This window comes from Pararge aegeria, chromosome 1 (genome assembly GCF_905163445.1).
Source record: "Pararge aegeria chromosome 1, ilParAegt1.1, whole genome shotgun sequence".
NCBI lineage: Eukaryota > Metazoa > Arthropoda > Insecta > Lepidoptera > Nymphalidae > Pararge > Pararge aegeria.
This window is the reverse complement of record NC_053180.1, coordinates 12082296-12101323: the sequence shown is the minus strand read 5'-3', so window position 1 is coordinate 12101323 and position 19028 is coordinate 12082296. Positions and strand designations below refer to the sequence as shown.

At 32.5% G+C, this 19028-nt stretch overlaps 1 protein-coding gene across 1 annotated transcript in view; it reads right to left on the bottom strand.

Annotated features, from left to right (window-relative positions):
- LOC120625021 overlaps positions 1 to 19028 on the bottom strand; it is a 96174-nt gene that overhangs the window by 17626 nt on the left and 59520 nt on the right. The window contains exon 5 of the mRNA XM_039891933.1: positions 4217 to 4328. Within this exon, the coding sequence (XP_039747867.1) occupies positions 4217 to 4328 (112 nt within the window). The remainder of the gene's footprint in view (positions 1 to 4216; positions 4329 to 19028) is intronic.

The window sequence follows — 19028 nt, the reverse complement described above, 5'->3', positions numbered from 1 at the left end:
AAAACGCCCTGTAATAAACTTCCGCGATATGTTTTTTTTATAAAATACAGTTACATTAAAAGAATGTCAGTAAATCGGGAAAAGAAAATTAGAACTTATACCCACCAGGCTGCTTTAGGTATGCATTATGTATAGATTTCAGATTGTGCCGTAATAAGGCAATATGTTCCTACTCCATTTATTAGATAATATAGATATTTGATATTTGAAGATAGATATTTTGCGAAAGATTCATAATATAACTTCATCACAGGTACCACGCTTTGTATAGCTTATTTTACTATGCAAGAATTATATAACGGGTTAGCTGACCATCTTAGACGGCATAATTACTAACCAGTAAGTGAGATGCAAAAAAAAACCTTTGTCTTTATGATTGATGTTAAAAAACGACCTCCCCACAACCCAACGCAAAACGACGGGGTGTTACAAGTTTAACGTGTGTGTGTGTGCGTGCGTGCGCGTTTTTGTATGTGTGTATATATGTGTGTGTGTGTGAATGTTCGTGTGTGTGTGAACGGATGAACCGATTTTTATTATATTGTTTTTGTTTGGGAGATGAATTAGTCGGGATTGTTCTTAGCTATGCCTATCAAATGAAAGGGTAGACTAATGCACATTATGTTTAAACTAATAAAATTTAAATTTTTATGTTATTGTTTAGCTTCTTCCAATTTCTAGAAATACAGCCTCGACAGTAGTGACAAGACAGTACAGAAATAGTCATTCCTTCGAGGCCCCGAAATTCGCTAGAACTGACAAACCAATTTACGCCTCATTTCCAATTTATCGATGCCGAACTGCCACCCCGACGTTTGACAGTGCCAAGTCGCCATTCAACCGTGCCAAATTCCTGGCACTATTTCCTGGCAAATCACCTAATTTTGTGTGCAATTTTTCAAAGTTCAAGACATTTACTACACGGGAGTGTTTCTAAGATTAACTTTTGCAAAATTTTCAAAAGTGTTTAAGTTTTCGTTTAAGAGTAATTTGAACGTCAGGATAGCAAAAATATGATTGCTAAATTGTTATTTTTAAATAGCTTGCTTTTAGATAGAAAACAAAATCGTTTCTAAATGAAAATATCATCGTAATCAAAATAATAAGCCTTATAACGTCTCACTGCTGGGAGCAGGCGTGAGGTTTTTAGTGCATAAGCCACGCTCCACGCTGCTCCAATGGTGGTTGGTAGGCTCAATTGGAGTAAAAAATTGGTTTTTATACCATTCGGATCGTCGCAATAATTATCCTAGGTTTCTCGCAAATACCTACTCGATTTGACAAGGTTTCTAGCGAAAAATCCAAAACGTCCATTCCAACTTTTTTTTTTATTTCTTAGCCTTAATACTCTGGCAATTTAGTAAAAAATTAATTTAGAGAAAACCCAAAGAAACAGCTGAAAAAAGGAAAAATGGAAATTAGTAATTATGTTTTAGGATTGCTACTACGGGCTAAATAAATACTTTTAATAGATAGCGTGAACTATAATAGCAAAATAGTCACAATTAAATCAATTTTAAGTATAGTACTTGACGTCCACTGCTGGACATAGGTCTTTTGTAGGGAGTTCCAAAATCCATAGTCCTGAGCTGCTTGTTTCCAGTGGTTACTAGCGACTCGCTTGATCCACCTCGTTGGGGACTGACCAACGCTGCGTTTTCCGGTGCGTGGTGACATTTCAGCACCTTGGGACCGCAACGTCCATTGGTTTTCCGATCCATTGCCACTTCTGCTTCGCGACTCGCTAAGCACAGCTACGTCGGTAACTGTAGTTCTTCTTCGGATCTCCTTATCACGTAGAGGTTCTGCTAGTATCTACCTATGGCTCGCTTCATCACCCGCTGAGTGACTCTGAGCTCTCTTATGAGGCCCATAGTAAGCGACCAAGTTACGGATCCGTACGGCATCACTGCTTGAAGACCTTAGTCTTTAGGCTCTAAGGGATTTTTGAGGAAAAATTGTCGCTTAGTTTCACGAATATCAGAGTTGGATTCGGCGGTTGATCTCTTTCTCAAACTTGAACCTACCTTACTGGATCGTGTGTCGTAAGTATATGTACTCGTCTACAACTTCGAGTGCAACGCTCCCAACTATTACGGTCATCTGTTAATACCTATCAAATAAATTACCGCCTGATCTGTGCGCAAAATTGAGCCCTGTCCCCTAACATAAAGAAAATTGTTTAGGAAGCGATTACACAAAGCTGCTACACTGCGGGCGGTCTTAATAATTAAAGGCTAAATTACACTGGTAAAGTAACTGGGTACCTGTTTACAGAGAGTGAATAAACAAGTGAGCCTGTTGGTAAGCAGTAAATATTAAAACGGTGTTGACTCATTTACTTAAGCGCTCGTGCAAGTTAATGACCAATTTAAAATAATTTATTAATTATTTACAATGATTTATCATCCGCTGTAGTTATATTACTAGACAGTAGTCAAGTAAAATAATTATAGCTTAGAGCTGCTGATTATTTTTTTGATCATTCAACATTAATTTCTTAACGAATATGTCTTACTGTACGGTCAAAATGGTTTTACACATATACGAAGTACCTACCTACAGAAAAAAAAAAACTACGAAGCTAATGAAACGAATATAAAATACGAAACGAAATAAGTCGAGTGAAACGATTGCGAAAAGAGTCCTTCTCGAGATTTCTGAATAAATCTTTATGCAAGACATCTAAGCCGATGCATATAATGCAAATGAAGCAATGCCAAGAATATGCAATTATAATTAAAGTAATGTTTGCTTTTGAATTTTTCTGTGTGTAAAAATATTAATTATTTCACTTGTTGATTGTAAATTAACATACACATAAGCGAGAGGTATGATGGAATAATAATTAAGGACAAACATACATAGTCTTTATTCTTCAGCTTTAATGCTTTATTACCTCCCGCTATCACTGCCAATGAAAAACTAATCACCAAGTAATATTGCCACCAGCTAAGTTATTAGTAGGTGTGGGCCGGCATGATTATTTTAGGGTGGTGGTAGGTAGAGGCAGTAATGACCGTTTAAGGCAACACTAGAATTTTACACCTAAACTTGTTTGGCTTTATAACACGAATTTAATATTACCTATCTACTAGTTTGAAAGAGTTGCTTGTGCACTTAAAATGACTTACTTATACGAAAATGAAAAAGCATAATTTTGTTTAAATTTCACAGAAATCTGCATGTGATTTGGGAGGAGTACCCGAATACGAATAAATTATTTGAATTGTGATATCTACCATTTCGCACAATATAACCTAAGTGTTGCTACAATAAATATAACTCTAACAACTTAGAACATTTCGCGTCCCTAGGTTTAGCTAATATCTCTGTAGCATTTATCTGAGACAGAATACATAAAAATGTAAAAATTATTTAATAAAATAAAAATACAGTTGTCCGCTTGGCTGAACATCTTTTTGCGTATTCTAAAAATACCGTAAAACATTTATTAAAACTTCGAACTGTATAACGTTATGGAAACCCAATGAAACCTAAGGGTCTTTGCACACCACGTTTTTTAAACGCACCATATCGCAGTATTATAAGACATTCGAGTCAATAAAATAATATAACTGATCATTATCGCTACATAATACGCGTTTTAGAAAAGTGCGTCGAGAGCGTCGAAACGGGCGTCACCAGCGCGTACGCCTTGCCTACGAGAAGGGTTTCCCCGCATCTAGGGAGGTGTAATTCTACGCAATTCAATCGATCAATTTGGTGATAGCGATACATTCGCGGTACGCACGCGAGTCGGACGCAGCCTGTAGACCTTTGCACACCTGTATTAATTTGTTCTAATACGTGTTTGAATCGATATAGATGCGATGCAAACGTGCGTATGTCACTAAGTCTTATGACTAATCAGCCTATTAACGATGGCACATGTCTCCTCTCACATAGGAGAGACGGCTTCAGAGCATAGACCCATCACACTGCTCCAATGCGGGATGCTGGGCTTTAACGACTATTACCAGGAGTAAGTGATTATTATCGAGATCGAAGGCTTAACGTGTTCTCCAAGCTACGGGGTTTTCACCGCTAATTTCATAACTCCGACTATTCTTCTAAATATCCTTTAACAATTTCTGACCCGACCCGGGATTTTAACCCAGAACCTTGTACATTTAAACCACTAGAAAAACTAGGCATTTATAATATGATTTACACTATTTATAAATTTATAAATATATAGTACTTAAATACAAACCAAAATACGAAAGCTGGAGCTTCCGTAGTCTGCACCACTGAACACTGCAATCTCAGTGTAGAACCAGGCTTTAAGTATTTCTCAGTGGGCCCTGATATTTGAGCTCTGGCCTCTGCAACAAAAGAATATTTATTTTTAACTAGCTGACATGTTCCATTTTAGATTAGCGACATCGCTGTTTTATTGTCTTTGCTTGCGATTGCTGTGCCGTTCCGGCTGTTTCTCTAAGGAATTCCTAAATTGGCATGCTCCGTTGCTATGGAAATATGCGAAGTTGCAAACGTAATTATAATTTTTCCTTATAGAATTTTTCCTTTCATATTTATCAATAGCCTGTAACAATCCACTGTTGGACTAAAGGCCTCTCCCAACAGGAGGGTTTGCCCATCATCACCACGCTGGGCAGACGGGTTGGTAATCGCAGTAGTTGGTAGTAGTAGCAGCACTGAGAATGCTGCTGCCCGTTCTTCGTTATATTTCCTTAGTCGCTTCGTACGACACCCACGGGTAGAGGAGGAAGGGTGGGGGCAACTGTATGTGTACTTCTGATCTGCTGTCGCCACACGGCTATTTTTTTTGTCCTTTTAAAATTAAATAAATAATCGCGCCAATTTCTTCCAATGACAAAAACTTAACGCCAACAACGAAGTCTGCAGCATACTTTCTGGTTACCAGATATAAATAACTGCGGGAAAATTTATAATTTAACTTAAAATAAGCAGTTTTGAAACCGCTCATCATATTGGGAACATTATCGAATATTAAATTTATGTCACAAGAGACAATGATCCGGACAATACCGCAGCTCACACACACCGTCTATATCTATAAGGTGTTTCTTAATGCACAGAATGAATACTCATTTTCTTTATTATAACTTATTGAAGTTCACTCATCGCAGTCACCGTATACTTTTATATATTGTTTTAAAAGATAATTATTGTATTTTCCACTCTTACCAGTGATTCACGATTGTCTTCACAGAACAAAAATAGGCACTAGAGCTACATAAACTATGAGTTCATGTTTGCTCATACTCAGTTTCTTATACAGAAAATAAATGAACATAAACATGCCAAGGCGATTTTGGCAAACATATTGTGAATGTCGATCACGAAGTAACGAATCGTAGTATAGCGATGAATTATTAGGGACGTAAGGATATTTTTGCGTAAAATAAGCTTCGCTTGCACGTTATCCCCAAGATAGGTATTGGCTGAGCCAAAATACGTTAATTATACAAGATATGAAAAGATTCTGGATCTTCTTTTTTTACATTGACGGCCGATTGGAGCTGTGGAAATTTTTGTAAATTGGAAAGCAGGGTCGCTGCGTCTGCTTTTTGAGTCCAAGGTCGTGGGTTCGATTCCCACAACTGGAATTTTTCTGTTGATGAACGCGAATGGTTTTTAGGTGTTTATCTGTATACTATAAATATTTATGTATATTATTCATCACTCATCTTAGTACCCATAACACAAGCTATGCTTATTTTGGGACAAGATGGCGATGTGTGTACTGTCGTTGTATATTTATTTATTTAATTATATACATCATCATCATCATATCGACCAATAGACGTGCACTGCTGGACATAGGTATTTTGTAGGGCGTTCCAAATTCCATGGTTTTGTGACGCTCGATTCCAGCGCTTGATGTCGTCTGTCCACCTCGTTGGGGCTTGACCGACCGGTTTTTTTCTTTTTTATTTTGTGTTTGAGTGTGCATTAAATAATTCAAACAAACAAATAATTGTATGTCTCTGAAGCTGGAACGCATATTTATTTTGTTCTCATATTCGAAATTTGGAAAAGCCTACGTGAATGCAATTCGTGTCACGTAGGTAATTTTATATTATTGCGACTGACTCACAGTAGGTACAGGCCTATACTAATATAACAATAGTATGCACCAAAGGCAAATAGGATACCGGATTTAATTTGCAATGCAATGCAATTTGCAATAGTGCAATTTTTCTAAGCAAGTATATGCGGCTAAAACCTTAAGGTGACCGGCTTTGATAATTTCTTTAGTATTCACAGATGAATGTTAAAAATAGTAGTAAATATATTGAAATCGAAAAAAGAAGAATTGGTCATTGGGTTTGATGGTTATAAATTTTAAATACCCCAAAATGAAAAGAAAGTATAAAAGTGGTAATAAAAACAAAAAAAAATGGAAGAACTCTGGACAAAAAAGCACGATTGCAATGCATTTATGCAAACATAGTTTTTCATATCGCCTTAGTACTTTTGAGAAAAGAACGTTCACACACATAAATATTAGTAGTCGCTGTTATCTGCGTTTATTATGTTTCCTTACAAATTTCTCGAAAACCATTTGATTCCTGGGATAAAATCTCCGTCATTTCAACTAACTCTATGCCCAAAATCTAATCGGTTGGTTTCTTAGTAGTGAAAGTAAGACAAATAAACAAACACAACTTTCGTAAGGGTGTTTAAAAAAAGATTTGGGAATATTTAGAAGGCCCATTAGCGCAGTGGGCAGCGACCCTGCTTTCTGAGTCCAAGGCCGTGGGTTCGATACCCACAATTGGAAAAGGTTTGTGTGATGAACATGAATGTTTTTCTGTGTCTGGGTATTTATATGTTTATAATAAGTATTTATGTATATTATTCATAAAAAAAATCTTCAGTCTTAGTACCCATAACACAAGCGTGTAGGTGAAGTTAGCAGAGCATTTGCCAGCAGATCAAAAATAAAACGGAGTTCTCTTCGCATGCAGCTGAGTTCTAGAGTTCCTGATGATTTTTACGAATAGTTCTGGCGTTTTTACCCCCAAAAAAAGGGTGTCAAAAAATGATCTGCTAACTTCCGATAGCAGATCATTTTCGAGCAAATCAAAATTTGATGCTTGTTCTGGACGCATGCAGCTTAGATCTATAGTTCCTGATACTTTTTAATAATAGTTCTGTCGTAAATACTGAAAAAAAAATACTTAAAGAAAATAACCCTAAACATCCTATCGTACACAAAGACCTTTGAATAAAACATTTTTTAGACCCGTACTCTCTCGAAACTCTTTTCTTTCTCACACATCAGTATATAAACTATAATAAAAAAATATTAAAGTTCTTATAAATCAAGTTTCAGAGTCACCACAACAAACATGAAAATTTATTTTCTTAAATAATTACATAAAATAATACAAAACATTTGTTTTTGAAAACCCTACCTATTAAAGGGGTAAGAAATCTTTTGTTTCTGTTGAAGCATCATGACGCCTGAAACATAACATAAAACCAAGCCTCAAACACTGTTATTCGAGACTGCATATCAGACGTCAATATTTTCAATCCAAAAGAATTATATGAGGAATTATTTTTTTGAAAACCCATTAAACCTCACAGCTAAGAACTCTTAAATTTCTGATAGAACGCTACTTACACTATAACACGATAAAAATTCAAGCCTAGAACACACGTACTTTAGACTGCATATCACACTTCAATATTTTAATGTCTAAAAAATTAAATAACAGAAAGTATAATTTTTTTTTGGCAACCCTATAGACCCGACAGCCTAGAACTCTTAAAATTCCGATAGATCACTACTAACACTAAAACATAATTAAAATTGAAGCCTAGAACACTCGTACTTTAGAGTACATATCACACGTCAACATTTTAATGTCTAAAAAATTAAATAAAAGAAAGTATAATTTTTTTTGGCAACCCTATAGACCACACAGCCTAGAACTGTTTAATTACTGATAAAACACTTCATACACTATAATACAATTAAAATTCAAGCCTAGAACACACGTACTTTAAACTGCATATCACACGTCAATATTTTAATATCGAATAAATTACATAACAGAAAGTTTAATTATTTTTGGCAACCCTATATTTCACACAGCCTAGAACTCTTCTGTTTCCGATAGAACACTACTAACACTAAAACATAATTAAAATTCAAGCCTAGAACACTCGTACTTTAGACTGCATATCACACGTCAATATTTTAATGTCTAAAAAATTAAATAAAAGAAAGTATAATTTTTTTTGGCAACCCTATATTCCACACAGCCTAGAACTCTTTTGTTTCCGATAGAACACTACTAACACTATAACATAATTAAAATTCAAGCCTAGAACACTCGTACTTTAGACTGCATATCACACGTCAATATTTTAATATCGAAAAAATTACATAACAGAAAGTTTAACTATTTTTGGCAACCCTATATTCCACACAGCCTAGAACTCTTTTGTTTCCGATAGAACACTATTTACACTATAACATAATTAAAATTCAAGCCTAGAACACTCGTACTTTAGACTGCATATCACACGTCAATATTTTAATATCGAAAAATTAGATTACTTGATTTGAATTTTTTTAAGAAACCCATCCTACAGCCTAGAACTCTTTAAATTCCGATAGATCACTACTAACACTAAAACATAATTAAAATTGAAGCCTAGAACACTCGTACTTTAGACTGCATATCACACGTCAATATTTTAATGTCTAAAAAATTAAATAACAGAAAGTATAATTTTTTTTGGCAACCCTATAGACCACACAGCCTAGAACTCTTTAATTACTGATAGAACACTTCTTACACTATAACACAATTAAAATTGAAGCCTAGAACACACATACTTTAGACTGCATATCACACGTCAATATTTTAATATCGAAAAAATTACATAACAGAAAGTTTAATTATTTTTGGCAACCCTGTATTCCACACAGCCTAGAACTCTTCAGTTTCCGATAGAACACTACTAACACTATAACATAATTAAAATTCAAGCCTAGAACACTCGTACTTTAGACTGCATATCACACGTCAATATTTTAATATCGAAAAATTAGATTACTTGATTTGTATTTTTTTTAAGAAACCCATCCTACAGCCTAGAACTCTTTAAATTCCGATAGATCACTACTAACACTAAAACAAAATTAAAATTGAAGCCTAGAACACTCGTACTTTAGACTGCATATCACACGTAAATATTTTAATGTCTAAAAAATTAAATAACAGAGTGTATAATTTTTTTTGGCAACCCTATAGACCACACAGCCTAGAACTCTTTAATTTTTGATAAACCACTTCCTACACTATGACACAATTAAAATTCAAGCCTAGAACACTCGTACTTTAGACTGCATATCACACGTCAATATTTAAATTTCAGAAAAAATGTATTACTTGAGTTATATTTTTTTTTAGAAACCCTTGACATACCACAGCCTAGAACTCTTTTGTTTCCGATAGAACACTACTAACACTATAACACAATTAAAATTCAAGCCTAGAACACTCGTACTTTAGACTGCATAGCACACGTCAATATTTTAATATCGAATAAATTACATAACAGAAAGTTTAATTATTTTTGGCAACCCTATATTCCACACAGCCTAGAACTCTTTTGTTTCCGATAGAACACTACTAACACTATAATATAATTAAAATTCAAGCCTAGAACACTCGTACTTTAGACTGCATATCACACGTCAATATTTTAATATCGAAAAATTAAATTACTTGGTTTGTATTTTTTTTTAAGAAACCCATCCTACAGCCTAGAACTCTTTTGTTTCCGATAGAACACTACTTACACTAAAACATAATTAAAATTGAAGCCTAGAACACACATACTTTAGACTGCATATCACACGTCAATATTTTAATATCGAAAAAATTACATAACAGAAAGTTTAATTATTTTTGGCAACCCTATATTCCACACAGCCTAGAACTCTTCAGTTTCCGATAAAACACTACTAACACTATAACATAATTAAAATTCAAGCCTAGAACACTCGTACTTTAGACTGCATATCACACGTCAATATTTTAATATCGAAAAATTAGATTACTTGATTTGTATTTTTTTTAAGAAACCCATCCTACAGCCTAGAACTCTTTAAATTCCGATAGATCACTACTAACACTAAAACAAAATTAAAATTGAAGCCTAGAACACTCGTACTTTAGACTGCATATCACACGTAAATATTTTAATGTCTAAAAAATTAAATAACAGAGTGTATAATTTTTTTTGGCAACCCTATAGACCACACAGCCTAGAACTCTTTAATTTTTGATAAACCACTTCCTACACTATGACACAATTAAAATTTAAGCCTAGAACACTCGTACTTTAGACTGCATATCACACGTCAATATTTAAATTTCAGAAAAAATGTATTACTTGAGTTATATTTTTTTTTAGAAACCCTTGACATACCACAGCCTAGAACTCTTTTGTTTCCGATAGAACACTACTAACAATATAACATAATTAAAATTTAAGCCTAGAACACTCGTACTTTTGACTGCATATCACACGTCAATATTTAAATTTCAGAAAAAATTACATAACAGAAAGTTTAATTATTTTTGGCAACCCTATATTTCACACAGCCTAGAACTCTTCTGTTTCCGATAGAACACTACTAACACTAAAACATAATTAAAATTCAAGCCTAGAACACTCGTACTTTAGACTGCATATCACACGTCAATATTTTAATGTCTAAAAAATTAAATAAAAGAAAGTATAATTTTTTTTGGCAACCCTATATTCCACACAGCCTAGAACTCTTTTGTTTCCGATAGAACACTACTAACACTATAACATAATTAAAATTCAAGCCTAGAACACTCGTACTTTAGACTGCATATCACACGTCAATATTTTAATATCGAAAAATTAGATTACTTGATTTGAATTTTTTTAAGAAACCCATCCTACAGCCTAGAACTCTTTAAATTCCGATAGATCACTACTAACACTAAAACATAATTAAAATTGAAGCCTAGAACACTCGTACTTTAGACTGCATATCACACGTCAATATTTTAATGTCTAAAAAATTAAATAACAGAAAGTATAATTTTTTTTGGCAACCCTATAGACCACACAGCCTAGAACTCTTTAATTACTGATGAAACACTTCTTACACTATAACACAATTAAAATTGAAGCCTAGAACACACATACTTTAGACTGCATATCACACGTCAATATTTTAATATCGAAAAAATTACATAACAGAAAGTTTAATTATTTTTGGCAACCCTGTATTCCACACAGCCTAGAACTCTTCAGTTTCCGATAGAACACTACTAACACTATAACATAATTAAAATTCAAGCCTAGAACACTCGTACTTTAGACTGCATATCACACGTCAATATTTTAATATCGAAAAATTAGATTACTTGATTTGTATTTTTTTTAAGAAACCCATCCTACAGCCTAGAACTCTTTAAATTCCGATAGATCACTACTAACACTAAAACAAAATTAAAATTGAAGCCTAGAACACTCGTACTTTAGACTGCATATCACACGTAAATATTTTAATGTCTAAAAAATTAAATAACAGAGTGTATAATTTTTTTTGGCAACCCTATAGACCACACAGCCTAGAACTCTTTAATTTTTGATAAACCACTTCCTACACTATGACACAATTAAAATTCAAGCCTAGAACACTCGTACTTTAGACTGCATATCACACGTCAATATTTAAATTTCAGAAAAAATGTATTACTTGAGTTATATTTTTTTTTAGAAACCCTTGACATACCACAGCCTAGAACTCTTTTGTTTCCGATAGAACACTACTAACACTATAACACAATTAAAATTCAAGCCTAGAACACTCGTACTTTAGACTGCATAGCACACGTCAATATTTTAATATCGAATAAATTACATAACAGAAAGTTTAATTATTTTTGGCAACCCTATATTCCACACAGCCTAGAACTCTTTTGTTTCCGATAGAACACTACTAACACTATAATATAATTAAAATTCAAGCCTAGAACACTCGTACTTTAGACTGCATATCACACGTCAATATTTTAATATCGAAAAATTAAATTACTTGGTTTGTATTTTTTTTTAAGAAACCCATCCTACAGCCTAGAACTCTTTTGTTTCCGATAGAACACTACTTACACTAAAACATAATTAAAATTGAAGCCTAGAACACTCGTACTTTAGACTGCATATCACACGTCAATATTTTAATATCGAATAAATTACATAACAGAAAGTTTAACTATTTTTGGCAACCCTATAGACAACACAGCCTAGAACTCCTTAATTTTTGATAAAACACTTCTTACACTATAACACAATTAAAATTCAAGCCTAGAACACTTGTACTTTAGACTGCATATCACACGTCAATATTTTAATATCGAATAAATTACATAACAGAAAGTTTAATTATTTTTGGCAACCCTATATTCCACACAGCCTAGAACTCTTTAATTTTTGATAAAACACTACTAACACTACAACACAATTAAAATTCAAGTCTAGAACACTCGTACTTTAGACTGCATATCACACGTCAATATTTAAATTTCAGAAAAATTTTATTACTTGAGTTGTATTTTTTTTCGAAACCTTTGACATACCACAGCCTAGAACTCTTTTGTTTCCGATAGAACACTACTAACAATATAACATAATTAAAATTTAAGCCTAGAACACTCGTACTTTTGACTGCATATCACACGTCAATATTTAAATTTCAGAAAAAATTTATTACTTGAGTTATATTTTTTTTTAGAAACCCTTGACATACCACAGCCTAGAACTCTTTTGTTTCCGATAGAACACTACTAACAATATAACATAATTAAAATTCAAGCCTAGAACACTCGTACTTTAGACTGCATATCACACGTCAATATTTAAATATCGAAAAATTAGATTACTTGGTTTGTATTTTTTTTAAGAAACCCATCCTACAGCCTAGAACTCTTTTGTTTCCGATAGAACACTACTTACACTAAAACATAATTAAAATTGAAGCCTAGAACACTCGTACTTTAGACTGCATATCACACGTCAATATTTTAATATCGAATAAATTACATAACAGAAAGTTTAACTATTTTTGGCAACCCTATAGACAACACAGCCTAGATCTCTTTAATTTTTGATAAAACACTTCTTACACTATAACACAATTAAAATTCAAGCCTAGAACACTTGTACTTTAGACTGCATATCACACGTCAATATTTTAATATCGAATAAATTACATAACAGAAAGTTTAATTATTTTTGGCAACCCTATATTCCACACAGCCTAGAACTCTTTAATTTTTGATAAAACACTACTAACACTACAACACAATTAAAATTCAAGTCTAGAACACTCGTACTTTAGACTGCATATCACACGTCAATATTTTAATATCGAATAAATTACATAACAGAAAGTTTAATTATTTTTGGCAACCCTATATTCCACACAGCCTAGAACTCTTTAATTTTTGATAAAACACTACTAACACTCGTACTTTAGACTGCATATCACACGTCAATATTTTAATATCGAATAAATTACATAACAGAAAGTTTAATTATTTTTGGCAACCCTATATTCCACACAGCCTAGAACTCTTTTGTTTCCGATAGAACACAACTAACACTATAATATAATTAAAATTCAAGCCTAGAACACTCGTACTTTAGACTGCATATCACACGTCAATATTTTAATATCGAAAAATTAAATTACTTGGTTTGTATTTTTTTTAAGAAACCCATCCTACAGCCTAAAACTCTTTTGTTTCCGATAGAACACTACTAACACTATAACATAATTAAAATTCAAGCCTAGAACACTCGTACTTTAGACTGCATATCACACGTCAATATTTAAATATCGAAAAAATTACATAACAGACAGTTTAATTATTTTTGGCAACCCTATATTCCACACAGCCTAGAACTCTTTTGTTTCCGATAGAACACTACTAACACTATAATATAATTAAAATTCAAGCCTAGAACACTCGTACTTTAGACTGCATATCTCACGTCAATATTTTAATATCGAAAAATTAAATTACTTGGTTTGTATTTTTTTTTAAGAAACCCATCCTACAGCCTAGAACTCTTTTGTTTCCGATAGAACACTACTTACACTAAAACATAATTAAAATTGAAGCCTAGAACACTCGTACTTTAGACTGCATATCACACGTCAATATTTTAATATCGAATAAATTACATAACAGAAAGTTTAACTATTTTTGGCAACCCTATAGACAACACAGCCTAGAACTCTTTAATTTTTGATAAAACACTTCTTACACTATAACACAATTAAAATTCAAGCCTAGAACACTTGTACTTTAGACTGCATATCACACGTCAATATTTTAATATCGAATAAATTACATAACAGAAAGTTTAATTATTTTTGGCAACCCTATATTCCACACAGCCTAGAACTCTTTAATTTTTGATAAAACACTACTAACACTACAACACAATTAAAATTCAAGTCTAGAACACTCGTACTTTAGACTGCATATCACACGTCAATATTTAAATTTCAGAAAAATTTAATTACTTGAGTTGTATTTTTTTTCGAAACCTTTGACATACCACAGCCTAGAACTCTTTTGTTTCCGATAGAACACTACTAACAATATAACATAATTAAAATTTAAGCCTAGAACACTCGTACTTTAGACTGCATATCTCACGTCAATATTTTAATATCGAAAAATTAAATTACTTGGTTTGTATTTTTTTTTAAGAAACCCATCCTACAGCCTAGAACTCTTTTGTTTCCGATAGAACACTACTTACACTAAAACATAATTAAAATTGAAGCCTAGAACACTCGTACTTTAGACTGCATATCACACGTCAATATTTTAATATCGAAAAAATTAAATAACAGAAAGTATAATTATTTTTGGCAACCCTATAGACCACACAGCCTAGAACTCTTTAATTACTGATAGAACACTTCTTACACTATATCACAATTAAAATTCAAGCCTTGAACACACGTACTTTAGACTGCATATCACACGTCAATATTTTAATATCGAAAAAATTACATAACAGAAAGTTTAATTATTTTTGGCAACCCTATATTCCACACAGCCTAGAACTCTTTAATTTTTGATAAAACACTACTAACACTATAACATAATTAAAATTCAAGCCTAGAACTCTCGTACTTTAGACTGCATATCACACGTCAATATTTTAATATCGAAAAATTAAATTACTTGGTTTGTATTTTTTTTTAAGAAACCCATCCTACAGCCTAGAACTCTTTTGTTTCCGATAGAACACTACTTACACTAAAACATAATTAAAATTGAAGCCTAGAACACTCGTACTTTAGACTGCATATCACACGTCAATATTTTCATATCGAAAAAATTAAATAACAGAAAGTATAATTATTTTTGGCAACCCTATAGACCACACAGCCTAGAACTCTTTAATTACTGATAGAACACTTCTTACACTTTATCACAATTAAAATTCAAGCCTAGAACACACGTACTTTAGACTGCATATCACACGTCAATATTTTAATATCGAAAAAATTACATAACAGAAAGTTTAATTATTTTTGGCAACCCTATATTCCACACAGCCTAGAACTCTTTAATTTTTGATAAAACACTACTAACACTACAACACAATTAAAATTCAAGCCTAGAACTCTCGTACTTTAGACTGCATATCACATGTCAATATTTTAATATCGAAAAATTAGATTACTTGGTTTGTATTTTTTTTAAGAAACCCATCCTACAGCCTAAAACTCTTTTGTTTCCGATAGAACACTACTTACACTAAAACATAATTAAAATTGAAGCCTAGAACACTCGTACTTTAGACTGCATATCACACGTAAATATTTTAATATCGAATAAATTAAATAACAGAAAGTATAATTATTTTTGGCAACCCTATAGACCACACAGCCTAGAACTCTTTAATTACTGATAGAACACTTCTTACACTATATCACAATTAAAATTCAAGCCTAGAACACACGTACTTTAGACTGCATATCACACGTCAATATTTTCATATCGAAAAAATTAAATAACAGAAAGTATAATTATTTTTGGCAACCCTATAGACCACACAGCCTAGAACTCTTTAATTACTGATAGAACACTTCTTACACTATATCACAATTAAAATTCAAGCCTAGAACACACGTACTTTAGACTGCATATCACACGTCAATATTTTAATATCGAAAAAAATTCGGAAGAATATATTTTCTTCGCAACCCTAAACATCGAGTAGAACCCTTTTAAGCATATGACATGCCTTAAAACAAAGTCTAGAACACTTGTATTCGAGACTGCATATCACACGTCAATATTATAATTTTGTTAAAGATATATAATAATAAGAATAATTTTTATTAGCAACCCTTAACATCTCTTAAGTTTCAGTGTTACCGATGTGTTTACAGAATTCATTAAACTACCATTAATTAATAATGTTTATTTAAGTGAATTTTTAATTTAAAATGTTTTTAAATGTTATGTTCTTAAGACGAACTTTGTATCACCTTTGGTAAAACAATCGTAGAAATAAAAAAAAAACAAATATTTTGTGTGACGTATGAAAATGTTATGTCAAAATAATTATATTTAATCTGTAACTGTCAAATTGACATTAAATTTTGTTAATGTTATTTCATGATTGTGAAATATTTATAAATTTATAATCAAACAAAAAAAAGATCCTAATCGAGCAAACTTCGGCGCCGCCTTTTAAGAGCTAGACAAATCAGCTTGGCCACTACAGCAGTTCCAATAACGGACGTAACACAGCGAAGCGGCGTTGGGTGGAGTGCGGTCAAATTTTATACATCAATTCCCACAGACGAGCGAAAAGTAAGTCATGGAAACTTGCTTGCTTGCTTGATTGCTTGCTGATTAAGAATGATGAAAAGAACTTAAAGTAGGTATCAAATTGGTGTCTTTTCAAGAGTATCTCTGGTAATTTAATTTAAAAAAAATCACAAATATGGGGAGAAATCATAAATTCAATAAAATTATAAATTTTTTTCATGTACACCTATCTCAGGAACTTTTGAAGTTGAACTTACCATGATGGTGATAACTACATTTAAACCGAGAGCTAGGAGGTTTTCATTCCAATTCATTTTCTTTTAAAATTTTAATCTTTTATTATCTCATGGACCCATTTAAGGTATTGCACATATTGTGACCAGCATCCCGGTAACAGAGTAAAAAATTGGTATAGAATAATTAAAAACATAATAGATTATTAGAATTAAACCCAATGTTTAACCCTTGAAACATATATACTCATAATTCATGTCTGTCCACAGTCTTTTGACAAGAGCTTGCTGCAGTGATCAACCTTCAAGCAGATCCTGTTTTACTTGTTGAAGTCTCTGTGAACCAAGTCCTTATGTGATAGAGCTTTCCAACTCGGCTCTAATTGTGATCAAAGTAATTTGCTTCTTTTTATGAATTCTGTCCTCTATCTATAAAGAACTTCATCAGATAATGTAAATGAGACAAATTGTTCTTATTATAATTCTTTTAATAAATATAACAAGGATGGAAATAAGGTTCAGATTTGTAAACTAAATGACTGCAAATAAAAATCATAGTTTAGTGTCTTGTGTTATTTGTGTCCTCATAGATTTACAAAAATATTTTTTATAACACTTACAAAATAAAATGCCTGTTGCAGAAGAATTGCTTTTATTGTGTTGTGGCTTTTATATTTTGTAAAAGACAACATGCATTTTCAATCTTGCCTGCAGTGATTGGATTATAATGCAAACTTGCTCTATACAAATACCTGAAAAAGATATTTGGAAATAAAACACCTGTCCATGAAACTATGTACATGATTTACTACAGTTAACTATTCAATCTAGGAGACCCTAACATGCTGTCTAAAGACAGGATTTTATTAACTTTACCTGAAACATTCTTCCAATATACCTTTACAGCGCTCTACTGCATTGTATGCAGTCACAAGTTTCATGCAAAGAGTAGTGTGGTGATTCCTCTATAGTATTTAAGATTGGGTCATCATAGTTTTCCACATAGGATGACCACTTTCACCAGAAAATCCAACCAAAATATTGGAGTTTATTAAAAAAAACTAAAACAAGTAATACCTAAAAAAAAACCTCATTCCCCATTCTCATTTATTGGAGTCAAGTGTTGGCTGAGTGGCTGACTCTGCCACACGTTGGAGTTAAGAGCAGAGCCTGGGTTGCTGGCATCCATGCACAATATATATAAATCTGAGTCACAGATTAATTATGTTATAGTGTTAGTAGTGTTTTATCAAAAATTAAAGAGTTCTAGGCTGTGTGGAATATAGGGTTGCCAAAAATAATTAAACTTTCTGTTATGTAATTTTTTCGATATTAAAATATTGACGTGTGATATGCAGTCTAAAGTACGAGTGTTCTTGGCTTGAATTTTAATTATATTATAGTGTTAGTAGTGTTCTATCGGAAACAGAAGAGTTCTAGGCTGTGTGAAATATAGGGTTGCCAAAAATAATTAAACTTTCTGTTATGTAATTTATTCGATATTAAAATATTGACGTGTGATATGCAGCCTAAAGTACGAGTGTTCTAGGCTTCAATTTTAATTATGTTTTAGTGTAAGTAGTGTTCTATCGGAAACAAAAGAGTTCTAGGCTGTAGGATGGGTTTCTTAAAAAAAAATACAAACCAAGTAATTTAATTTTTCGATATTAAAATATTGACGTGTGATATGCAGTCTAAAGTACGAGTGTTCTAGGCTTGAATTTTAATTATATTATAGTGTTAGTTGTGTTCTATCGGAAACAAAAGAGTTCTAGGCTGTGTGGAATATAGGGTTGCCAAAAAAAATTAAACTTTCTGTTATGTAATTTATTCGATATTAAAATATTGACGTGTGATATGCAGTCTAAAGTACGAGTGTTCTAGGCTTGAATTTTAATTGTGTCATAGTGTAGGAAGTGGTTTA